The sequence below is a fragment of the Corvus kubaryi genome, unplaced genomic scaffold (genome assembly GCF_017639235.1).
Source record: "Corvus kubaryi isolate FWS band 111438036 unplaced genomic scaffold, C.kubaryi_AGA036_p1.0 37392, whole genome shotgun sequence".
Classification (NCBI taxonomy): Eukaryota; Metazoa; Chordata; class Aves; order Passeriformes; family Corvidae; genus Corvus; species Corvus kubaryi.
This window is the reverse complement of record NW_024581131.1, coordinates 895,258-921,786: the sequence shown is the minus strand read 5'-3', so window position 1 is coordinate 921,786 and position 26,529 is coordinate 895,258. Positions and strand designations below refer to the sequence as shown.

The following is a 26,529-nucleotide window of genomic DNA, read 5'->3' as shown; positions in this document are numbered from 1 at the left end:
GGGCCCAGGGAGCTGCCCGCACAGGGGCCCAGGGAGCTGCCCGCACAGGGGCCCAGGGAGCTGCCCGCCGCTCCTGCTGCCGTGCCCGGCCGCTCCTGCTGCCGTGCCCCGCCGCCGGGCTGCCGTGCCCCGCCGCTCCTGCTGCCGTGCCCCCCCGGGCCAGCAGCGCCTTCAGCCGCGCTCCGCTCCGCCCGCCGCCGTTACCTGCGGAGGTCCCGGGTATTTCCTGTTCTGCGGCGTCCACATCCTGTGCAGGGAATCTAGGGAATTCTCGGACAGCTGGTGGGATTTTCGCCCCGCGTGACGGCCTTTCAGCTCCACATCCTCGTACGGGTTTTCCTTGGGTGACTCGCCTTCACGTTTGGGGTTTCGGGGTTGTTGTTTTTTTTAAGGAAAGAAAAACAGACAGGAATGTAAAATTAGAAAAAAAAAAAAAATCATGTGAACCAAGTGAAAGGCTTTTCTAAAAGCTCCTCAGCTTTCAGCATGACTCATCCCTCTAGCTGCAGCTGGAAGTATTTGGAGGAGAACTTGGCTATGAAGTCGACAAGTTTCTTTGGATTTTTTTACTGTCCTTTTTTTTTTTTTTAACTAAAATGCGAAGATTTCACAAGACGTGCTTCTGAGCATCTGCAGCTGTGGAAAATTTATTGATATATAAAAGCTAAGGCACTTAACTTCTTTAAAGTGTATCAGTGGATTTTATAAATCTGTAACAGCCACTCACGGGGTGAAATGAAGACCAATAAATAATTGTGCTCAACACGCCACCCTTACACACAATAAGACAATCCTTATTTGATGCAACCTTCATTTTTCTCTCCTCCTGAGAGAAGGCAAAGAAAGAATAAACACTCCGGCTCAGCAGTGCCAAGAGAGAAGACTGAAAGTGCAAAAGGAGAACAATTTCTGTCCCAACCATACTGCATCCTCAAAGTGTTCTTTAAAATATATCCTGTCTTCAAATTAGGCAGCTGTTCATTTCAAGTTATGTGAAACTCCTCTCTCCCGGAAGGAAACTCATCCTGCTAGTAATATATAGAGGCTTGACCAATTAATCCCTAAATATGACTTAAATGAAAAATACACTTAAAAGCAGACCTCAGTCTTTGAATTTTTACCATTTGAAAACCAGAACCAAAATTTATAGTCCAGGTTTAAGTGAGATCCCATACCCATCGTCTTCTCAAACTCCTGAACTTAGCAGACCTCTCACTAAACAAAGTAGCATGATGATAAATGAGTGCCATCAATAAAATTAACATTTTGTATCCACTTTTTCAGACAGTTGATAATCAGCAACTGATTTAGAGCTTCAGGTTTTTGAAACACAAAGAAATTCCAGTTTTCCAGCCATCTTGAACAGAAAATAATCTCTTAAAAAAGTGATCTACTCAAAATCAAGACCTGAATTTACAGAAACATCCAGGAAGTTAAAAGCTTTTAAACCAACTTTCTTTTGGTTTTACATCTAAAGACGAATTTAAAACCCATGAGTTTGGTACAATATGTATGTTGTAGTACAGGCTATTTAATATAAGAAATTCAGCTTTCACTACATACTGTGTCAGTTGAGAACTGAGGACAGAAAGCTGTAGCATGGTTCATTATTCCCACTGTTACAGAAAATATTCACAGCATTTAAGGAGATTACAGCTGAGGCATATGGTGTTTTCAGTGAGAGCAAGGCCTGGGTTAACAGTCTATGTGACTACCAGCTATTTTGTTCTAGACAGACTTATTAAATTTCCTTATTGTACAAAAGAAAAGCAAAGCAGTTTGTGCTTTCTACTTTATTTTTGAGCCTGGAAGCATGAGACTGCTTGATTCATCAGTTACAGCCACAAGAACTTCTGCTGAGCAAGTTCACATATTCACAATACAAATAAAAATACAGTTTTGCTTCAGTAGTGCATCATACTGAGATTTCTAGTCAAACATAAGCACAAGAGTGAATGTTTTAGTTTTGTTCTAATTAGAAGCCTGAATCACTGCTGCTCTTGAAGAATGTTTGACTTGGCAATCAGAGCTTATTATTTCATCCAGAGGGAATCTGATTCTGGAGGCTGCACTATCATTGAAGCCAATCCTCATGCCATATGGAAAGAGCACCTTCAGGTGCATGGGGTATATGAAGGAAGACCTTTTGATGAATGCAATGAACAGGAAAAATCTTAAGCAACAAATACCCCTAAAAAAAAAAAAAAGAATACTATGGAGGACTATAGAAGTGGTTGATTCTTCCTGAGGGAAGGAAAAATAGATATCACACTCTGATTCTGTTACTTGTAGACTCTACGGCTCTAGAAATGGTAATCATAACAATGATAAATAGTAAAATTTGCAAAATGCTGTTACTTACAGATGATTAGGCTCTAGTGGCATAATAAAATTTCTTGTAAGCCCAAGTCAAGTATAGGTCAAGCAAGCATTTTGGAATGGATTAATAGATTTCGAAATACCCGGCTTCGTGAGACAGGGCTCAAACATGGGCTTCCTTGTGAAAACAAATGTTACTGCATTAGTCTACAGAGTACCCAAACTCCTGAGAAGAAACAAGCCCATCAGTGAAAAAAAACCTTTTTTACAATGTAAAGCATTTATAAATGTTAGGGGGATTCTCTTTCCAAAACGCAATGTAAAACAGAATTGCTTGAACCCAGTTAAACTCAACATAAATAATGCCGACCTGATATATTAAGTACAGAAATGGGCCCAGAGAAGTCTTGGATGAGAGAAGGGGGAGGAGCAAGGAACCATGAGCAGAGACTATTTTTCTGAGTCAGAGTCTCTACCAAAAGAGAGCTTGGGCCAAATTCCTCTTCATTGTAATGGGAAGGTCAGAGGAGACACCACAGGGATTTTAACCCTTTCCCCTAGAGCTGTGAGAGCTTCTGCAGATGACTGGTTTGCTGTTCTAGAACTCTTGTGTCTATTCTTTCTCTCATTTGCTTAAAAACCAAATTATTTCAGAGCTTGGGGGTTTTTTTCACTTTGAAATAACACCTTGAGACCAAATACACCTCACCATTTTTTTTGCCCTCTTTTTTTTTTTTTAAGAAGAACCTCCTTCCAACCCAAATCTCAGATAATGAAATAGCCTGATCAATCAGAAACCACCTGGTTTTGCTGATGTGACTTTTGAAGGAAGTATTTGGTTCAAGCTGTGAACTAGAAGCAACACACAAACTATCTCCCCAGCAATTTTCAACTACCAGATTCTTAGTATATTTGCTCTCCCTCATAGACACACAAAAGACCAGATACACAAAAAGAGGCAGCCCAGACTGGTTTCTGTACCAGTGACAAGAAACCAAAGATGTCAAGTAAACTAAAAGTGCCGAAAATACCCTGAACTGCCTCAAAACAGCATTTAACTGCATCTGACTGCACAGTGACTCCCTTCCATGGGAGAAAAGATTTGAGAAGTGGTGGTCACCAGCAGGTGTGGGTCCCACATGGGAGTGAGGTCCTGCGGGAGACCCGGGGTGGTGGCTGCTACTGCTGCCACTGCAGTACAAAAAAGGAGGAAAGTTTCCATATCACTGGGCTGGCTCAGAGGTTTACAGCCTTCTCCTCAACCACCACTTCTCCAGTCCTAAGTCTCAGGCAAGGAATGTTTGCAAGCTGCGGTGCTTGGATTTGCTGCAAAAGGAAAACATATTTACAATGAAAGAGCAAGGAAACATCCTTGTTCCTGCCATATGGATGTCTATATTGGAAGCCAAAAGGAGAAACATTATGCAGTATAGAGGCCAGGCTTGTCTTAATGAGGCTGATCCAACAGCCACACAAGACAGCAGCAGATTATCACTGACTTCAAAGGAAGCTGAATCATACCCCCAGAATGCATATGATCACAAACAGTAAGTCTTTGGCAAATACTGTCTCTAATCACCATCCCTACTCCCAGATCAGTTCCCTCTATAAGCATTTTTTCCAAGTTTCCCATTCTCTCGAATTCTACGTACCAAAGTGTTGAGTTAACACAGGGCATTTATCTACACGACATTTATCTCCAGAAGATCTCACAGACAATTTAATGAATAGTCCATCAGGGAAGAAAAGAAAGAGAACCAAAAAAAAGATAAAATAACCACTGATGTTTAGAAAAGTCCTGAGGAATGCAGTGCCTTGAGCTTAAGGATCGATGAGTTTCCCCCAGGGGTTGCAGTTCTTCACTCCATGATGCGTTGCGAGTCATCCCCACCAAGTCCTGAGGCAGCACACAATGTTCCTCTGCTCAGCCTCTCACACGTGGCAAATGGGAAGCAGAGGCAGACTCAGCGAGCCTGTCTCATGCTGAGAAAGGAGTGAAAAGTAAGGCTGAGGGGGAAAAAAAAGAAGCAGGCAGACGCTTCTCTATAAATGGCAGAAAGCAGGGAAATGCATCATTTCGTTCTAGATGGGAGAAACAATTATCAGAGGAATTAAGTGATTCACAGAGTGCTGATTATAACTCCAGCCTTTTGCACTGCCAGGAAGAGAGAAGAATGGAACAGCAGGTATAGAGTGAAGGAAAAGACTCTTAAATATTTGTTAAGTTGGGTGCATAAAGTGGGAGCCAATGCTCACAGAGGAGATACAGAATCCACAGGGTGATGCTGAGTGCCCAAGCTAAGAGCCTGCTGCCTTCCATTCCTGGCTACTTAGAAAGCCCAGGGACCTGAGTTGCATGGCCGGGACAGTTACCACCTCACAAACGAGGTGCACATGCATTGCTCATTCATTTCAGTCATAAAATTACACCAGTGAAGATCCACACCACCAGTGCTGGAGGAAAACTGGGCCACTGGGATGTTTATGAGCATGTTCAGATCAAATGGATGAAAACCAGTAAATCTCCACACTCCCATTAAGCATCCAAGCTTAGATCTTTGGTGCACAGATGAGCTCTTTCAACATCAGAGATGCTGCAACTTTGCATCTCAGCTGGGGAATTTACCCCAGGAATCTGCAGAAAGAGGAACTATTTCAACCTCAAGTTACAGCTGAGACATATTACAACTGCTTTGAAAAGCTCTTGCTGAACAGCACTAAGTTCCAGACCATTTCTTGCTTTTAGTCCTATCACCCAGTGTATCTGCTCAGTATCACGAGCTCAGAAAAGCAGAAGAGCGTCTGCAACAAGCAGAGTGGCAAGTTTAAAATGCAATCAGCCTTTTGGGCCCTGGTCCATGGACTTTGTAGGCAACAACCTGTGCTTTCTGAACTTCTCCAGTCCTGCTTTGCCTTGCAATAAGCAGAAGAAGCACTGCAGATACTTTCAGCTCCCTGCGATCTCTGTGGGGACTGCAAGAGCTTAGAGTGTAGTCATAATGAAGCATAAGGGAAAAGAATTTGCACAGCTGGTAAATGAACAAGAAATTTCATCCCCAAAAATCACCCATTTACCACTCAGTCCAAAATCATGTGCATGAAAACATCTGATGAGCAACTGTTGGCACAGTACAGCAACAGCTCCTCTAAACTGCCTGCATTTCAGGGGCTTCACCCTGCTGACTTCAACACAGTCTCTGAATTTAAAGGAGGATTTGGGAGAGCAGTCTCATGGTCTTTTTTTCTTCTGTTTTACTAACCTACAGCACTGACTAGAAAGCCAGGCAGAGACTGTCACAAGAAGTCGTAATGGATGTTATCATGATGAGACACACTCTACAGAGAAAAACTAAGCTCTAAATAGGGCATGAGATGACTATTAAAAATGAATCCATGTATCCAAATGTAACAACAAAGCAGCAAGCTGATTGTCAATAGGATCAGCTGAATATTTGGCCTTTCTTTGACAGGCCCATATGAACACTGTTTGATTTATTGTGCTCTGGCTGCCAATACCCTACAGTGTCTATTATTAAATTTGCCACTATTACACTTTCCAAAATCTCACATTCATTTTAGGCTGTCACAGGCAGACTGTGGGTGCAGAATAAGACAGGAATATACTAGTCTGTGATCATTGCCCTCATTTTGCATCAATCCTAGTTGCAGAAACCTGCTGGTGTCTGACTAAAAACCCAAAATGTCTTCAGAGAAGCAGCTAGCACAGCACTGCTGGCAGAGTTACAATCTCTCCAAGTTTGCTTCAGCTTCACAGCAGCCCAGCAATTCCCATTTCTCCCTGATTTGTCATGGGATGATAATATGACAGACTGAAATGTGCTACAAAATCATGACAGGCAATAATGTGGCATGTGAGGATGAGATTTTACTCAAAAGATCAACTAGCTCTCTTTCTAACCCTTTCCCACATTTACTGGAAGAACTTTGCAAATGTTCTAATTTGAAAGCAATGTCAAGCTGGAACATTTTCCAACTTGACCTCAGTCATCATTGCTGCAGCTCTGATCACACACAGCGAAGGATTCAGTAAAACAGCTAAATAATCTCATTTTGTTACATGACATGCACTATGCCAAATTTACACAAGAAATCAAACCAATTAATTGGTTTAGGAGAGATGAGGTGCCTTTACCAGCAGGCATGGAGTGACTTGTCCTGTTTTAATGCACAAGTAAACAAGAAGCTGATTATCCCAAACTGAAGCAATACTCAAACTGACAGAGGAAAAAGCCAAACGATTGTGTATGACTCCACTGTCAAGTTTTTATCAGTCACCTGTGGTGTCAGCTGTAACAAGATTCAATTATATTATATACCCCTACAGAAGCAGTGATTATGTTGTCCTCTTAAGGCGCAAAAATCTGTCAATAGAAGTGTCCAGCTACTGAAAGGCCTCAAAATCTCCTAAACATGACCGTGAACAGGCCCAGAGAGATGGAGGATGCATAAGAAACCCTCCCCAAGAGGGCCAGCTGTCCCTGAGACAATGAATTGAGGGACACTCCCAGTGGGAACCTACCAGCAAGATCCCATTCAGAAATTCATCCTGGCTTTAGAGATTCCACAGCAATGTTTTTGAGGCGTTGCCTTATTTTCTAGACTACTTCAGTTCCAGCTGCCAAAGCAGACACGGAGTCATGGAATGTTCAATTAAACATTCTCAATCTACGACGCAACACACGGAGCCCAGTTGAGCAATGCATTTTCTGCACATCTGTCGTGTCCTCTTGGAGGAAATCTCCACCTGTTCTGCTGTGTACAGCATTCTGGGGACTTAGAGAGTAAGAAGGCTTGTCTTGTCAGAGGTTCCTTCCACTAAATTTAATTTCTAAATGGAGTGCTATTTCTTTCACCTGGTTTTACTAGATTTTCTCAAGTCAAACTTAGTACTATGCCCTTAACCTTCATTTCACTTTACTCGTTCAACTTTTTTTTGGTGGTGATTACAAGTTCTTTCTCCTAGATGTCAGGTCAACAATGCTGCAGAGACACAAGACCTTAAATACCAGTATTCCAACATCTCAGCTGCATGTAGACAAGCAAACTGGAAAACTGGAACCGTATGGTCCATATGACAGGAAATACTGTTATGCACAAACACAGCAGAAGCAACAATCTCAGCCATCTCTTAATACTATGATCGTTTCTTGAATTCACACAAAGCCAAGCGTGGTTTCCCCAACCGGATTCAGAAAGCCACATCAATTTTGGTCTGATTAAAGGCTCATTCAAAACCACAAGAAGCAAAACAATGTTAAGTTTACTATGACTGCCACATTTCTGTGAGTGCTAGTACAGAAGATGAATGAAGTCCACATGGTTCCTTGCACATGGAACACAGCTCTGATTTTTATTAGGAATGTGCACCCCTTTATACAAGGGCTGCTTGATTAATGCAGAATGGATCATTGTGTTCCAATCCAATACCTGTCCTGAACTTACCATGCAGGTATTTCATCTATTAAAGTCTACAGAAATATTACAAAATTGAACAAAGCATGTGGTTCGTGATGTCACTGGATTTCAGAGCATGATCATTTTTGGTTTCAATATACCTTAAAACTTACTTTTTTAAATAAAGGCAGCTCTCAAATAAACTACACAAAGCAGTTCATTGCTGCCCTGGTCATTAAAGAATAAGCAGTGCAAGGGCACCAGGAGGAAGACAAAGCTTTGGTGTGCATATGCCTCACATGAAGAGGCCATGTGGTGACCAAAAAACCAATGACTCCAGCCTAGCAATTACACGCTTAGAAGCTGCTTAGCCTGGGGAAGGCTGGGGGATAACCCAGCTGCTGTCTGCCACTACCTAGAAAGGCAAGTGAAAAAGACAGCACCAGGCACTTCTTGCAGGTGAAAGGATGAAGGACAACATCCTTCAAGTCTGAAAGGAGAATTCAGACTGGATGGAAAGAAAAATTTGTTCACAGGGACATCAAGAAACCATTATTCACAATGGAGGCTAAGCAGTGGAGAAGGCTGCACAGGGAGGCAGTGAAGCCATCCTGCCATGGTATTTTGAAAACTCAACCAGATGTAGCCCTAAGCAACCTCATTTAATGTTGAAATCAGGCTCGCTTTGAGCAGAGGCTGGATCAGCTGACTTCACAGTCCCTTCCAACCTGAATTTTTTATGATTCTGTCTCACACTAGAATACTTAGAGCATTCACAGCATTCACCGCTTTCTTTCCTTGTATTCTAACACTTCCTTGCATTACAAATATTAATTCTAAGGGGTGGGGGGACATGACACTTTATTAAGCTTATTACTGCAGCAACAATGTTTTAACTGCCTCCAAGTTTTAGGGAGGCAAGGAGATTCAACAAGGTATAGGGAAAAAAAGACCCACTGGCACCTCCAGGGCAACTGTTTGCCAAGAAAACTCAGAGAACAGTGACAGAGCCCTTTATATAGCTTTGAAGCAGATGTAGATCTATAAAATAAACTCACTCTTGCAGACACCTGGTTTGCATGAGCACAAAAGTGCTACTTGGAGACTGGGGTCTAGCACCACTGGTATAAATTATGCAGATGTGATACACAAAACTACGATAGTTTCTTTAAAGCTGGAGATCAAACCTCTTTGGCTTGTCTTTAATCATGCCTGACAGTTTGTAAGAATAATACTGATTTTGTGTTCCCCCCCGCACTGCCTGTATTGAATGAAGTGCTTGGGAAGAGGTTGTGAAAAAGCAGTACAAAACAATGAAGTTCTGTGTTTGTCCACAGATCTGAAATTTTGCATTCTCTTCCCACTGCCCTGCCAAAATGGCCAAATTATAGTCTGCAAGGGACTGCTTTATAGTACCCATGAGTTGGAAGAGCCCATTATGATTTTTGTTTTACTGAACCCAAGAGTTCTTCTCATTTGAAGAAAGCTTCTTACCAGTCCTGCACCTTTTATATTGATATTTAACAAACCAGACAAGGGAAAGAATCATTACCACATAAAATCTGGCGGCACAGTGACAAGTCCTGAGCAAAGATGAGCACTGTAACTAACACACAATACATTCTCAAGTGTGAGTAGCACGGCAGTCTGTCATGGAAAAGGCTGATGATATAAGGATGCACTACACAGAAAATGACTTTTTAGTATCTACAAAAGATTTCATTTTAACAGACACTGAGCAGGAGCTGAAAGCTTCTGTTCCGAAAGCAATTTTTTTGAATGGCATAGACAAAGTATACAGCTGAGAATGGAAAGAGTAAATTCCTGTTTTCACTGAGGCTGACAAGCCAGAGACAGAATTTTGGTCTGACAGAGAGCCCCAGGCTCCAATTTGTGGCCATTGTTCTTTGCTATATCAACTGATATGACCAAGTATAGTTTTGTTCTATTGTCTTTGTTTGCCTCTCAAACATTTGTAAGCACTATTAGAGTGCTTTTTACCAGACTAAACAAGCCCAGCTTGTCAGTGTCTCTTCAGAGGATGTGTGCTCTAGGGTTCCAGACTATCTTGGTAGCCCTCCAGCTTTCAGTATATAAAGATTCATTGCCCAAAGTAAAACCAAGTCCCCTTTGTATCTGTTGCAATAATATTATACTGAAAGAGTTAAAAATAAAGCAGATATTCATCACTTGTGTGGAAAATCTGTCCTCTGAAGGGCTGCCCAATTTTTGGTAATTATAACAACTTTTTTTTGATGTTAAAAGAATGTATGCATAGGCCATAGATTTCCTTCTAAGACCAAAAGAAACATGTTTTTCTTATGAAGCTTAATGAAAACAGTGTTTTTTGTTGTGCATTCCTGATGGTTGTATAGCTAAAGGAAATTAATTCCTCTTTAACCAGCAACTGGGACTTGGAGGAGACCAGGAACAGTGCTACAAATAACTGCTTTGGGGCAGTCCACACCGGAGTCCTGAAAAGCTCAGGCTGACCACACAAGGCCTCTGAGGTTAATCTTGCTATTGGATAGTTCTGTAAACACTGTCTCGGGTTCTGTTCTTTACATTTTTACACCACTCAAGGCTTCAAGCCAAGATCTCGATAAAAAGAACGATTTGGTACTTGAAAAGCATTGGCAAAAAGCTGACCAAACAGTCTGTTTCCAATACTACCCAGTGAAGTCTGAAAGAATCAAGACTTCCTGCATGCAGCCTGAGAGCTACATTTGCACTGAAGGATCAAACCCATTTAGCCTCCATTTAATCTCTCTTTACTGACAGCACTGAATGTTCCTGCACAGGGCATGTGTTCAGCAATACACGGCCTGCCCACAGCCACTCAACATCCTGCTGGGAGCCCATGTTCTGCAGCAGCTTCTTACCTACAATGTCTTCATAGGCATTTTCTTCTAAAGTGCTCTTGGATCCAAATTTATGCTGGCTCTCGGTTCCATTTTCAGTTGGGGAGGGAGGGTACAGGGATTGCAGGCTTGAGGCATCCTCAAACTCAAAGGATTTTCTAAAGTTTAAAACAATAATAATGAGTAACAAGAATGCAAAATTATTCAAACATTTAGATGAGCATTTGCTTGCTAAGAAATATATATAAAGTGAACCACAACAAAAAAAAAATCCCACATTATGCTTTAAGGACTAACTTTTAGCAGACCATAAGTCCTGTGCTCACAGCAATCTCTAGTATAATCATCTATGACACTTCTATGAAGTTGGAAGTATTGTTACCCAATTATGCAGACAGGAAGAAAATACCGAGAAAATATGTGATATTTTTCCAAGTTTACAGAGTAAGTTAGCAGCACAATCCTCAGATTAGAAATTACCTTGTTCTTTCCAGAGGCCCAAGAAACATGTAGCCCTCTCTCCTAAGAAAGACACAGTGTCTGAAAAGCATTCCTGCACTGGTTGCTCTGGGAGATGTAGCCTTAGTTTGACACTATTCACATCTTGAACTTTCAGATATGTTCCTGCACAGAGCTCAGTGTACAAATGCCAAAGGCAGACTCGTGTGAAAGTCACCTGTTTCCCTTGCACACCCCGTGCCAAGCACTGACAGCAAAGGAGAAAGCCTTGAGGAAATTAATGATCCCTGGGGTGTATGAGCAACCTGGGCTGACGGCTGGAGGCTGAAGGTTTGCCCTTTCTGGCAGGAAGGTGAGGACCAGCTGGGTCAGGTGAACACACACAACTTGTCTCCCACCCACACCTGCCCCAGGTACTGCTGAGCAGTTCTAGAGGTAGAAGAGGCCGAGTTCTTCCCACTCTCAAGCTATCTACACTCAAGCTGGGAGGGCCACAATTTGCAGTGCTAGCAGTACATGGGCTGGCATTCATTGCATTGATTTACAGCTGAGGATGAAACAGTGAGAAAAATGGGCTCAGGTCAGAGCATAAATCCCATGGTGCTGCAAGGCTTGCATGGACTGTGCTGGTCTGCATGCTTCACTCACTGAGACCCAAACTAGATTAACAATAAATCATCCTACCATCAACCCTGCTTCTTCTTCTTCCCAGCTGGAGTGAAGCATATGTTACAGCATATCCATGTGGCAGTGACAGAGTCTCATGAGACACTTTGGCCTGTGAGTTGGCTCAAGCATCCCTACAGGTAACACAGTGACTATTGCAAAGAACAATACATTCGAAAAGGGCATTTCCTATTTGTCTGCTGGAGCAGGCTTACAGCTCAGGATCGGGCTTAGGAGCCTCCTCTCTCCCCTTTCCCTAAGCTTCAGAATATCCAGGTCCAAGTTATTCACATCAGGATTGTGGCAGAAACAGTCTGTGCACGTCAGATCCAGACAACTGCTCCTCCACAGCTACTCACAGTTACAAAGGATGCTGACACACTGAAGACATAGCTGTGTATGAAATGAGACTTCCTAAAGTAGTTAAATATCCAGCTCCTATAGATTTCAAGGCACCACTGTGATGTGGTGACACTGTATAGGATGACAGGAATGGCTTTGTGGACCGACACTCAGCTGTGGTCCATGTGTCCCAAGCCTCTGCTGTGACACTCCTCTCCTGCGCTCTGTGTGTGCCAGAGGATTTCCAACTGCTAGGGAACACCCAGCCCACATCACTCTGAAATGTTAAAGCAACTGTTGGCAGCAGATTGCCCAGATCCAGCCTGGCTTTCTGCTAGCAGGCAAACATGAGAGACTTCCTCCATATTACTAGGATGTTGAATTAACCACCAAAAATAAAACCAGTGCTTTCAACCAAAGTATTGGGAAAATAAATACTCTCAGTCCATTCTCATGACATTCCAAGGAGTGCAAACCACATGTATGTTCAATCTGAAACACACAGCTACAAGCTGCAGACACAATGAGTTATGTCTGTTCTCAAAAAAAGAACAGTTTAGATACTGAGATTTCAGTAATTACTATCAACCAAATATTATTATTCTTAGATGACTTGTATGGTCTTAAGTTCTTTGTAAATCTTGGAGTTCTCCTTTCTGTAACTGAAGGAAGAACAGTAGCAAAGACAATGAAATTGAGATTTTTATAAAGGATTTCCACCCACCATTTAAGATAGCCAGCAAACCTGAGATTTTTGGGAGGTTGATTTGAATTTATTTAGATCATGATTAACAAGAGGTGTGTCCAGAGAAGTCATTAAACTACAGTGGGTAAAGCTGTTACAAATGAATGGATACCTACCCAGTAGAATGTCAAACTGAATTGCAAGGATCATCAGATACACATGACAACCCTGTTAATCCTACAATTTATATTCTACAACTTAAATTGATAAATAATGCTTTTTGGAAGGCTTGTTTCTCCTAGCCCTAACCCAGGCCTGAAGATCCTTTGCTGAACTGTGCTGTTGTCTAACTCTGCTAAGACAGGAGACTGAACCTGCAGAACAGCAGGTGCAAGCAGAATTGTACCTCTTCTGGAAAGCAGCTTCAAAACTATCTCAAAAACTCATTGTGATAAAATATTGTGGTTCTTAGATGAGTTACCCCTTTTCCAATAAAGGGTATCACTTACACCAGAACATTTTAAAATTACTGTTTGTCTTCTGCACATTGCCAGTGCTATGCTGAACAAACTGAGGACAGCTTTATTTCACAAATTCTCATTAAAAACTAGATTTACTTCCTCTGAGATTATTGTCAGGACTCAAAGATAAGCACTGCTAATCAGAGCTTGAGTTTCCACATCCCCCCACACCTTTCTGGGAGAAACAACACGCCTCAGCAGAGCTGTTTGATCTTTCAGAAGCAGGTGTCTCCTGAGAGGAAAGGACAGAATATGAAGGCTCCTCTTCTCCTCTTCCTGCCCCACTATAATTCAGGTCAGTATAATTGTGCTGACAAACTTTCAATAACTGAACCAACAGCAAGCAGTAGATACTGAAGGGATAGTGTGCATCTGAGATGATGTTTAGCAGTTCCTTGCAGACCTCATCACTAAATATCAAGGGAAGATGTGTATCATGCACAGGCACAGACAGGTGAATTCGTTAAAAAATGCTGTAATTTGAATGCTTAGCAACAACTATGCCTAAAATCTTCTAAGCAATGAGCAGAATGAGTTCCACCATGTCTAAAACTCAAAATAAATCATGTGGTTAAAACAAGCCAAGCTCCAGAGATTGCTGGGGAATTGTTGCCATACACTCTCCCTATCATTAACTCAGGAAGGATATAAAGGACTGCCTGTGATAAAACGGTTTTCTCAGCATTAATCCTCCACAGCTTTTAATAGTAACTTAGGATAATATTCCTGAGCACTGAATTAAATAAAATCATCTACACTGCATAAAACTGACACAACTGCTAAAGTAATGAACTTTAGAAAGAGAAAACCTCTGCAGGTACGTTTTACAGGAAGAAAAGACTGTGAGGGATCAGCTATGGTCCCACTACCCGACAGTAACAAAATTATGGTCCATTAACAATCACAATTAAGGGCATCTGTGCCAACATGAACTAGACAACCTTTAGCACACCTAACCTAGAGCCTTTTTGGGGGATCGAGGAATGAAGATCGTAGAACTCCAAAACTGAAGGCATGCAAAGGTATTGTACCAGTGCATCCTATCAGAGCAGACCAGCAGGAAAAACACTTGTCTTGCAGGCAACTCCTAGCTTTTCTTATGTCAAAAGCATTGCATTAGCGGGCGAACTTAAAATACTGTTACTACAAAAATACAGCCCATTTATTTATTTATTTGGAGAACCGAGCAGATTTTCCTTGACTTTTACCTATTCTGGGACTTTCTGTGAAAGCGCGACTCTTTCTTCTGCCTTCTGGTCACGGGGGGTGCAGGAGTGGACGGGAGGGGAGGAGGAGCAGCAGGTGTGGGAGATGGAGGTAGGCCATTGCTTGGTTTGCTTTTGTGGGATTTGTCTGCCTCGTACTCAAAGGTGCGTTTGGGCTTGGGGACGGGATTCACGGCGCTGTTAGCTGGGCTTTCCAGGAGCACTTTGGGGCCAGCTGAGTTTGCAGTAACCCCCTGTTTTGTTTTACTGCTTTTCTCAGCCTCAGGAGGTGTTTCTGGTTCACTCCCCAAAATAACACTCCCTCCTTTGCTATCGCTCAGGGTTTCACTCAGTCCCTCCACAGTACTCAGAGTCCCAGACTTTTTCCTCCCTTTGTCAACACTGTAGCAGCTACTTGGTAACTGGGGGAGGCCTCTGCCCGACTGCTCCTTCAGTGCTTGCTCGATCTTCTGGATTCTGTTGAGCACGGCAGAGGACTCTTTCCTCACATGGCTCTTAAGGAAAGTGGCAGAAGAAGGTTCGCTCCTGCCTGGTCTCTTTTCAAACCGATGGCAGGAATCCCTGTCCAGCAGTTCCTCCTCCTCGGTTTCTGGGTAAGAGCACTCGGAAAATGTTCGGCTCATTCTTCTGAGCCCTTTGAAATCAAATGTCTTGTCGCTGCAGGGAGAGGTCAGCACACTGGGGCAGCTCTCACTGCCTGACCTCTCCCCAGCATCCCTCTTGTCCACACACACACTCGTCCTGGGGGACAGCTCCCGGCGGCATTCCCATTCTGTGATCTTCTGCCTGATGTCCAGCGCCTGCGAGCGGACACTCACCCTGCTGATGGAGAGGGTCCTCAGTTTGGTGGCAGTGCCCAAGGACAGAGTGCTCCTGGTGAGCGGATGGCTCCCTATTGCTTCCCCATCTTGAGCCTCATTTGGAGTCTCCTTTTGGTCAGCCTTGAACACGGACAGCCTTTTATCCAAAGCACCCACACTGATGGCTTTGAGGGGGTGGCTCGGGGAGTCGGTGTCCGATGGGCTCGTGGAGGTGCTTCGCAGCGTAGAGGTGCGGCTTTTCCAGTCCTTGAGGCACAGTCTGGAGCTGGAGACTTTGGAGAGCCCAGTAGAGCGGGAAGAGTCCTCGCTGTCGCTGAGAGGGTAGGCAGGGCTTCTTCGCGGGGACAACAGGGGCGGCGGAGTGGCTGACTGGCACCTGGAAATAGAAAGAAATAAAAAAATCAAGGCCTTGGGGAAACTGGAGTTATTTGCCAAATTTCTTCTGGCTGAAAGTCTCCACACTGCAAGACCAAAGCATCGTTAAGACACCAGTGACCACTCAGCCACAGAGTCGGGGGTGGGAGGTGGCAGCATTTAACTGGTGTCAGTGATGGGCCATAAGCAGGACACTTGGCACATCCAAAACAAGGTTTCTTGCCTCTGTTTCACCCTGAACTTAAAACCAGCTGACATTCTCATAGCAAACCACTGCCTTGAAAGCATCTACTACCTGCAGATGAGTAGACCTGGTTCATCTTCAGTCTGATGCTGTGGCCAACAGATTCAATTCCCCTTATCAAACAGAAGTAGTTTCTTACCAAAAGAATATTACACACTGAGAAAACACATTTATCTGCCCACACTGTGTGTTGGAGAATATAAACTACATAGAAAGATCTCAGTGTTACCCTGGAAAAAACCCTTGGAACAAATTCTTGCCATGGTTTGCAAAATCAGCTATTGTTACTGGGGTTTTATACGTTGTTGCAAGGACTTTTAAGAACAAAAGACACAAGGAAACTAAATAACACATTAATCATTCGGCTCATCAGTGATGAGCCAGCAGTAAGGAAATTAAGCCAAAACCATGTCAAAAAAGGGGGTTTGCCGCCCTGCCAAAATCCATACATACAAATCATAGCAGAAATAATCACAACTCCTTTAACATTAACCCCCTTCTGTTCCAAACAGTACAGGAAAAAAAGGAAAGACCCCTAAGCAATGCCTCGCATATGCAATTAAGTTTGTGCTGTGCGAACAACAAGGCTGTGGACAACAAGCTGGATTTTATCATCTGTCCTGTACACAGACAAGATCCAAATGAAAGACCTGCTTGACCAAAAGAAATCAAGGAAGCAAATGTCTGCACTGTAGCAAAGGGAGAAGAGATTCAGAAGATCTCTGCTGCTATATTGTTTTGTTTCCAACAGCCAGCCAATACCTACAGTAGAGATGCCAACTTCTGTGCAGTAATCCAAAAACTACAGAGCACTGGCGTGATTTCTGAAAAATTTACTGTGACGTAGGAAATATTTTCTTTTCCTTCAAATGCAACCCCAAACCAAATTATCAGATTTCATCCCAGTTTCCTACAGTGGATACTTCACAATCAAAGCTTGAAAATATCACAAAAGGGAAAAGTTCTGGTCAGAAAAATACAATAATCAAATTATCACAAAAGGGAACCTTTTTTCAGAGGTCTGAGACAAGCAAGTCTATTTGTCACAGAAGTTACACCACTTGGTGACTTTTATTTCTTTATTGTTTTGAAAGATAAACATGCCTGTAGAAAAAGAGATGCCATGTCAAAGATGATGGCAAATACTCCTTAAACAACTGCCTAAAGCAGTTATTTCAGGAGAGAAAGGATGCATGCCAGAATATGCTCTTTGCATCCCAGAAGTTGAATTTCCTGCCATTCTATACAGCTGCAGACAGGTGTCTTAAGAGATCTCAGAAGATCAAAAGCAGGTGACAGATGATGAGTGCTTTTGGCTGGCTGTTGCAGCGCAGAGTTTGTAGTGGACTACCTGGAATTACCTTGGCTGACATACCCTTATAGTGTCTGAAAATGAAACCTGAATCAGCCTCCTCAGGCTTGGTGGGGCACCCTGATTCTTCATTCTTTTTGCCTGTCTCATCTCAATCTCTTCAGGTTAATACCTCAAAGCCAAATTTTTATATTATTCTTAACCCTGCCTCAGCTCAGATTTGTGATCACATTCTGCTAATTCTTTCATGTCATGCAGGCCTGTCCCAGAGCTGCAGTGACATTTCTCTCAAGGAAACAGGCATCACCCAGTGGAAGTGTATTTTACATCTAAAGACTACAGCCTCAGAAGCTGCATGTTGGCTAAATCCACTGTCAGGATTCAACTACAGAATAGGGAAAGAAGAGACCCTGTGGAACACTTTAGCATGTTACGACTTACTTATTAGAGTCTAATCTGTATTGACAAGAGCAAGAATAAAATACAAAATGACTGGAGTAAGGTCAGTAGAATGGGACAGCAGAGGTGAAGGATATGCTGACAATCTGAGAATCATAGACACCTCTCTCTGCCTTTGACACACTGCACAGAAAATACCATAGGCATAGACCTTTATGTCCTTATACTCTAAGAAATATCTTTTCAGCTGTTTCCACTGTCAGAAAAAGGTTTGGTGATTCATCAGGAAAGGAGGAAAAGGGGGAAATTATGGTTTGTATAACCAGAAGAAGTTGCAAAACATTTTTTCTTAAGAGGTATGAGCCATTCTTTTAAATTCCAGGTCCCCAGTAAGGTAATTGCAATTAAGGCTTAGTATTGAAACCCCCAAATTCAGTTACAAAATTCCCACTCACTTCCACTGCACAAGACTGGGGCTGCAGAGCCACAGGCCTTCTGTAGGGGTTTACTCTCAAGGACTTGGGTTGCATCAGTGAAGAAAGAGATTCTGTTTTACACTGCATTACACTCTAAATTTAAGTAATCCAGAGAGAATCTATAGGAATAATTGAACAGCAAAGAGGAACAAAGCTGATGGTTTCAGCATGCATTCCCTAAAGGATGCTGCTAAGTAACAGAATGAGAGAAAAAAACAAGTCCAGAAGCTGATCAGTGGATAATAAATTGGATCTTGCCCAAGAAACCTACTTCCATTAGAAGAATATTCTCTTGAAGGCACAACAGTTCCCCAGACTTTAAAACCAGTATTACTGGACAGAGATAAAAATTAAGAAACTTGCAACGTTCCACAAAAAGACTGTAAAGCAAAATGCTTTTGTTGAAGTCTCCTGCATACAAAGTGATGCAGTGCAGCACCTTACAATGCATATTATTACATAAACTTTACAAATACCATGTATAAACAGCATAAATAGAGATTATGGAATCAAATTCAGCTTTCTTAACAAGTTCCCTTAACCAACACCTTCATTCTGGGCAAGGATATTTCTTTGAGGATATCAGTATTTCTCAAAAGACACTGTAATAAGTTGCTCTGATTCCCTAAGGGCATTCTTCCAACATGCAGCCTTTGGTGTGCAGTTCCCAAACCCTTCACAAGGCAGCTGTGCACTGCAATCTCAAAGGCTGCCAAGCAGCCCACGATGCCCTCTAAACAGGTCACAGACCCTGGAACCACCTTTCTGCCTGGACTCATTGCTGCTCACTGAGGAGAGCAGACAGAATCCAAGAGTTGCTTTCCAGCTCTCTAGACCATGCTTAGCTTTGCTGTTGTGATTTGTTCCTTGAGAAATCAGCAGTTACCCACGGTAGGAGGAAGCTGATAATATCAGTCATGCTCTCTAGGATTTTGAACTGTAGTTACAACTGATCTTCATGTTCTGATTCAGTCTCTTCTCTCCAGTTTTTCTTTTTCTCACCCAAATGTAGAAAAAACTTGTAACTTACAAAATCTGTAATTCTCAAGGGCTGCTCTCAAATATGTAGTTTGCTCTAGTAAAGGCATCTCCTTTCACCAGGTCCAGTGAGCACATGTGGATACAAGTGGAGCTATATCTCAGCTGCACCAAGTAGAGAACAGAAGCACTTCTTTGAGATAATTTGCAACCTACTCATCACAAGGCAAAAGATAAAAAACTGAATTCCTGCCCTTTAGCAAGACTGACTTACACTAAAAATCTATGGGGATGGAGAAGGGCTGGTTCTCCATGCCAAAAGTACCTGAGTTCTTGCCCTCTATCTGACCAAAAAGTCAAAAGGTCTCTAATTTTGGACAAGACACCAATATTCTTCCTGCAAAATGTGGGTGCTAACATTTGTCCATTTGTAGAAGAGGAAGAATTATTAAAACCAGGGGGCCTGACCTTTTGATCCAGTAGAGCAGAAGCACAAGCTTCTTCCTGCTTCCAATGCCAAACATCAACTCCAGAAAAGAGAAGAAATGGATGTAGAAAATTCCCACAATTTCATGAGTAGCTTTCAACAACAGGAGGCAGCTAGAAAGAAGAGCAGCTCAAGAGCTGGTTCTGTGTCTTTTGGAAATCAGAGTGTGGGTGGATAATCAGAATGTGCATTTATTGAGGCATTTGCATCCAAGATCCACACACTTTATGCACTTTATATACACTAAAAAAAGTCTTAGGTTGCATTTCAGGCATTAACAGTGACTGGAGGGTGGTTAAGTGACTTGCCTTGAAAGAGTTACAGGACTCCCAACTCTCACTGCCCCCCCTCTGACCTCTAAGCAGCTCAGACTCTGCAGCACTGTTTTAGCTTTCCTGAAGTGTCAGGAGTGACCACACAGACCATCCTGTCCTGGGGAAAGGCGAGCTGGAAGAAGCCACTCAGCAATTTTTCAGTTTTGCAAACCCCATCTGCTCTCTTAAACCAACACATACAGAATAGTAGGACAGATTTTGGCACTCTGATCCAGGGAATTTCCCACTTCAACATGCTCATGCATGGGAGCCCATTTACTGGTGAAAGAACAAGGAACATGCTGACAAAAAGGTACTGGGTTTTCCAGGCTCCTGTTGATGAGATGCCATCATTTCCCAATGACACTGATGTTGGGTGAGCTCATGCAAAGACTCCCAGCACCAGTTTTACTCCTCAGGACTTTCTCCTCACTTTTGTTAGGAAAAATTTTGCTTTCTTAGTGTTTTATTTAGGTTTTTTTCTAATCCTTGGTTCTTCTTAGGGCATTGTGCAATTTCATCAGGACAACCTAACCTGTTTCAGGGTAACAATAACATCAGAATCAGCTGTGACCATAGGATTGTGAGTTTGGGAATGAGTAGATTTGCCTGGACACAACACTAGAGACTTCTTGTTGCTCTAGCCGATATTTAAGGAGATCTGAAACAAAAGCAAAAGAAATTTCTCCTTGCAAGGGCAGAAAAACTCATGTTTAATAGACACACTAGAGCTGCCCTGATAGGTAAATGAGGATGTAACTTTGAAATTCTCTGGAAATTTGTAAGCTAGAATGCTAAGAAATGTTCAGCTACCAACTGCCAGCCACTCTGAGTGCAAATACTGGAATCCATCCTTCCCAGAGCAAGGCAAAGTGAGAGGGAATCACACCCTATTCACCTGCTAACTGGAACCATTCACTACACTGTGCACATTTTGATGTACGGCTGCTGAGAACAGATGTAATGGCTCACTATGGTATTCATTCATATCAAACTTCCACTTGATTTGACGAAGCAGGCAGAGGAGAGAAAATATGTATAGACCAACAGAAGCTCAAATTAGATGCGGTGTTTATGTCCCATTCCTTCTGTGACCTGGACAGAACCAGCACTTTTGCAGAGGTTCAGTACCCACAGCTCCTTGTAATGAGCAGTTCCACACCCTCCAAGGGCAGTGCTGCCAGGAAATCACCCAGCAAACAAACAGAGCAAACAAACAGAGCACATAAACTCTCCTGCCTTTGTCAGACATTCTTGGGAAAGCTCCCAGTATAAATCAATACTTTTGCACAAACAAAAACTGAACACACCACTGCAGTACAGCAATCTCCCAGGCCTCTTCAGGTGCAAAAAGGCAGAGTAATTCAAAGCAGACCAAAAGCCTTTAAGGGCTTTGATTGAAAGCGATGATGAGGGATACTTCTCCAAAATTTCCCCCTTCCTCTCTCTATACAAGAGCTAGTAATGAACTTCCTCTACGCTTTCCTCCAAAGGACTGTGAGGAGTCCACTTTGAGCTGTCAAACACTAGCAGTCAGTGGTGTGGTTGCACTTTGAGATGAGTTATGGAACAAGTCATTTCACAGAGCAGCATGGATTCAGCATTATTTTCTTGTGACAATGTGCCATTTCCTTTCCTTTCCTCACCCCTAGCTGCATCCTCACCAGAGGGGACAGACAGACAGAGACAGTGACAGCTGCAAAGACTCAGCAAGGCATTGCAGTAAGCAGGGGACAAATGCAGGGAGTCAGGCTGGTCTGATTGGGTCACCAGGTGCTCAGCACGAGGGTAAAAAGTAGAACCATCACCACAACAGGTGATCTGAAATGGCTTTGCTGCTTAGTTGAGGTGGATCCCATGTACTGATGATCCTTCGAGTTCTTTTTCTTTTCAATTATAAATGAGCATCTAGGCCTGGACAACTGCCTTGTATACTGCATCAAAGAATACAAATTGAATCTTTCAGTGTATTAATTGTTCCTGGAGGAGAAAAGGACTTTAAAAATGTTCTTTTTACTCCTTGTAACTAGGGATTATGGGAACATTAAGGCCAAAGGGACCTCCTGCACTACTGAATTTAAATCCACTTCCATTTGGCCGTAAACCTGTTACAATATATATTCTGCATTCTCACAGCACTCAGAATTTTCATTCTCTACATAACTCAAGTAGATAATTACAGATTATATTTAATTACCTTAAATCTAAGTAAGGGCTTATGGTGAATAAAGGAGGTGAACTTTTCACACTCAAGTGCTGGGTACACACTAGTAAGGTGGTTTCTGAGGTGATTCAGCTTGGTGATGGGGCAAGTGGTGCAACTTGTCATGTCTTGCCTCTCTCTTGGAAAGTGATGTAAGTGGTAGCAGAACAAACCCTCTTGCACCAGACTCTATGATTTTTGAGCTCTCACCAGGAGTATGGCTAAAAATCCCCAAAACTCTGCATTCCAAGTAACATCCCCCTGTTTTTGTTGACTTTGGGATTGTGACAAAAACAAGACAAAAACTTGGACTTTCTTAACTTTACAGTTAGTCTGCATTTATAGGATTGTTTGAAATAGGCTCACTCTCATGAACATGTGCTGGGATGGAAAAGTCCCAGCATTTAGAGAGAATGAGGCAATAAAATCAAAGTGGACAACAAATCACAAAATGTTTGAAGATAGAACAAAAATAGAAACACCAAGTATTTTCCTATTTTTACTTCTGAATTTCTTTTCCCCAAGGAATTTTGATACTTTCCATTTAAATAAAAACCGAAACCATATCAGAACTAGCTACAAAATGGTAGGACAGCGAAATTAAAATAAAGCTCTGTGTGCGGTTTTGAAAAGCTCCGGTGTCTGTGTTCCCAAGAAGTACTGAGTCAATGATAACAATTGTGGTGTGCATTTGCAGGGGTGCTGTGCTGAATTCCTGTGTTTAACACCCCCCAGGGCTCTGGGCCTTTGCATTTGGTTCATGAAGAGAAGTACACACAATCACAGCTGACTGCAGCTGAGCTGTGTTTTTATGGCTCGGAAGCAAAAAGGTCTGATTTACACCAGGGAAATGCAGGAGTCATTCTGCCAAAGTAAATTACATGAAGTGGCAACTGTGTTCTACCACTGTACAGAAAAAGGGCAAAGAAATCAAAGTTGATGAGTCAGATGCTAAATACTTGAATTAGACAGGATCCGTAAAGCCAAGACAGCAAGACAAATCTGAGCACGAGGAATGACTGTAAAATAAAATGCCATCAATCTGCATGCACTAGGTGTCTTTGCCAAGTCAGGGGGAAGAAGATAACAGGAAATTGTGAAATTATCTACAGTCAGAGGGTTAGATTCCCTGCCACTCCAGATTTATGGCAGTTTTCTGCTCTGTTACAAGGCAAGGGCAGGATGGTCTTTAAACAATTCCCCATTTAAGCCTTTTTCACCTCCTCTGTTCAGACACAAATAACTACCCAAGGCAAAGAATACCAATGAGCCTGGGCTGTACTTTCCATCACAGGGATCAGAAGCTGACTGTGAAAAAATCAGAAAGCAAGAACAGAAGTATCAGAGTGAGCCATTCTCTCTTTTCCATCAAAGTACACTGCACTGGTTTCATAGGACCATCTCTCGTTTTCTCCTCAAAAAATATGATTCACAGTTGAAAAAGGGAAGCCTCCCTTGGAGTTAGTCTTTTCCCATAACATGTTCTGAATAATAATTTATGCAATAGATATTTCCATTGTTACAGCTCCACTATTTTTATTGTTCTGGAATTGGCTCAGTATGTTTTAGTCTCACCTGATTTCTTAAGATCTTGGGAGTTTTGCTGGAGAGGGAGTGGCAACACAGCAAGTGATGGCACTTTCTTAAACCAGGCAGAAAGCACAAACCTTCATTTGTCTATTTAAGAACTGCCAGTCCTTGAAACTTGTTCTTAAGCAGCATGTCTGAACATGCTGACTGTTCAAAATCCCAGTGCACAAAGAGGCTCTCGACTTCGCTTTTTCAAAGCACAGGTGATTTTTCAACATGCTTGCTCATCTGTCCTGGAATATCAAAGCAATAAACTCTGTGGAACTAATTCTGACAAAGTTTTCTATGCTCACATACACAAAATTTGGGAAGGGCTAAAAATTATTTTTATGAATTGTGATGCTTAGTTTTCAAGATGTCTGAGGGCATTCTGGGTTTGGCAACCTCCAAATCTGGAATTCTGGTTTGGAAAAGTTGTTGTAAAATAGGGTCATCCCTCTTCTGCCCTGACAAGCCAGAAAAGCTTACAAGGTCACTCTATACTTTACTGAAATACTCTATATCCACAGAGAAAGGAACTGAACAGGAAGTCAAAACTCCTAAATCCTGGCTGCACACTAATCCAGAATACAGACAAGCCTGCTTTCCCTGCTTCACATATAAATCAACTTTTAGGGCATGCAAAACCTCCTCAAATAGTTTCAAGTATAACTATCTAACAGGGACAGACAAAGAATAAGAATTCAGGACTCCATCCCATCTTTAACAAACTTTCTTAATCTCATCCACTCAGAAGAGCTCATTTCAGAATAAATGTAAAATATTTTATTTGCCTTTCCTACCAGTATCCACATTATCCTTCCAGTCCCACCAGCTTAGCTGTGGTCCCCAATGTACTGACAATGTCCAGTGAGATCTTTCTGTAGATGTTTCTTTCATACAGTTTTGCAAATTAGATTATGTAACACATTGAGAAAGTATCCTGGAAGAGCAGGTTATAAAACTGAAAGCCATTGTCCGTCTGTCTGCTATGGATGCTACAGGCGTTCTTAATTTCTGTCATCATTTCAGCTACCAATATCACAGTCCATCAGGTCTGAGGCCTGAAACATCTGGGGAAAATACAGTATGTCACACAGGATAATACTAAAGTGATTGAAAAGATCTGAGAATGCTGCTTATGGAGTTACTGCACTGCAGAGGAAATAAAATAAAAAGCAAAATAAAATTTTAAACACCAGCAGAATAGAATCTCCTGCATTATCTCTGTGAATCCAGAACAACCTCAACATCACCCTGCCTAAACACAGTCTATCAGACCCAGCCTGTCCCAGTGCTGTGTGCTTGGAGCTCATGCACTGGGAAGGTGGGTCACAAGCCATGTGGACTATCTGAGGCAGGGGAAAAGAAGAACTAATTCTGATCTCAAACTTTGCCCAAAGAGTGCTCAGGCCTCTGAGGGGCAGACTCATCCCTGACCAGCAGCTGGGTGCCATCCTGTTGTCAAGACAAGTGTAGCAACTCAGTTCAACTTGCTGCAACCTTCTCTGTAAGCAAAAAGCTGAAGCATTGGCATAAAACAGCACACTCCACACTAGGAAAACTTACATGTTCCCTGAAGGACACCTTTTGTACATGTTTCTGTAATATGGATAAAGCAGTCTGACAGCTTTTTGTTTGTTACTGCATTACTCTTAGAATGACACAGCTGGAGAAGTGTGCCCTTGATCTTCATCTTTAATTTCTTTTTAAAAGTTTTGCCCTCTCTCTTTTGTCCCTTAGAAGAGTGGATTTCCACCTGCTTCAATCACCAAAGATCTGTGTCTCAAACTTCGACTATTTTTCCAACAAAATAAATGGTACTACAGTCCTCTGTGAACTTTCCAGTCACTGAGTTATGCAACTGCACCTTGAAAGTTGTCTGTCTCTCACCCACACACTGACATTCATTGCAACATTTGAGGATAGGCAAAAGAGTTTTCTGACCAAAAGTTACACTTCTTTTTTTCTTTTCTAAGAAGTAACCCAACATTCATAACAGACTCTGGACAGGAGCAGTAGTAATATCTCTCAAATATATACAATAACTCTCTTTTATGTAAACAACTGAAAGAAAGAAATCAAACACAGGATTTTTTTTTTGGCACCTGGAAAAGCAGAAATGAGAGGGAGCAGTTGATAAGTAAAAGATGACTCATGGAGGTGTGAAGCAAGAAAGAGAGAAGGAAACATGTTAATTGAGTATACAACATCTTTGGAGATTGCATCCTTTATCTGAATGAGGAAAGATTTCAAAGTTTATACCCCCAGCCTCTCTTATCATCATTTTCTTTAGTGGCTCTGACCTTATGGAATGCAAAATAAATTGCAGCTGTGATGACAAACATGACCCTTGGTACACTTTCCAATGTGCGTAGAAGTGGCTGGATGCCAGGTGCCCACCAAAGCTGCTCTGTCACTCCCCCTCCTGAGCTGGACAGGGGACAGAAAATACAAAAAAAGCTCATGGGTTGGGATAAGGACACGGAGAGATTCCTTACCAATTACCATCACGTCATTTGGGGGAAAAAAATAATTATCAGTCAAACCTGAGTAGGATCATGAGAAACAAACCCAAATCTTAGAAACACCTTTCCCCTACCCCTCCCCTTTCTTCCTGAGCTCAGCTTTACCCCTGATTTTCTCTACCTCTTTTCCCGCAGCAGCTCAGAGCGACGGGGAGCGGGGGCTGTGGTTGGTTCATCATACGGTGTTTCTGCTGCTGCTTCCTCCTCATGGAGGGGACTTCTCACACTCCTCCCCTGCTCTGGAATGGGGTCGCTCCCACTGGAGACAGTCACACTCTCCCTCTGTTCCAGAATGGGGTCACTCTCACTGGAGACAGTCACACTCTCCC

General features: G+C 42.4%; 1 protein-coding gene across 7 annotated transcripts in view; it reads right to left on the bottom strand.

Annotated features, from left to right (window-relative positions):
• DENND2B (DENN domain containing 2B) overlaps nucleotides 1-26,529 on the bottom strand; it is a 153,391-nt gene that overhangs the window by 45,211 nt on the left and 81,651 nt on the right. For all 7 annotated transcript variants that reach the window (XM_042038731.1, XM_042038727.1, XM_042038726.1 and 4 more), the window contains 3 exons: nucleotides 14,477-15,691; nucleotides 10,617-10,753; nucleotides 205-353 (listed from right to left, as the gene is read on the bottom strand). In XM_042038731.1, the coding sequence (XP_041894665.1) occupies nucleotides 205-353; nucleotides 10,617-10,753; nucleotides 14,477-15,691 (1,501 nt within the window). The remainder of the gene's footprint in view (nucleotides 1-204; nucleotides 354-10,616; nucleotides 10,754-14,476; nucleotides 15,692-26,529) is intronic.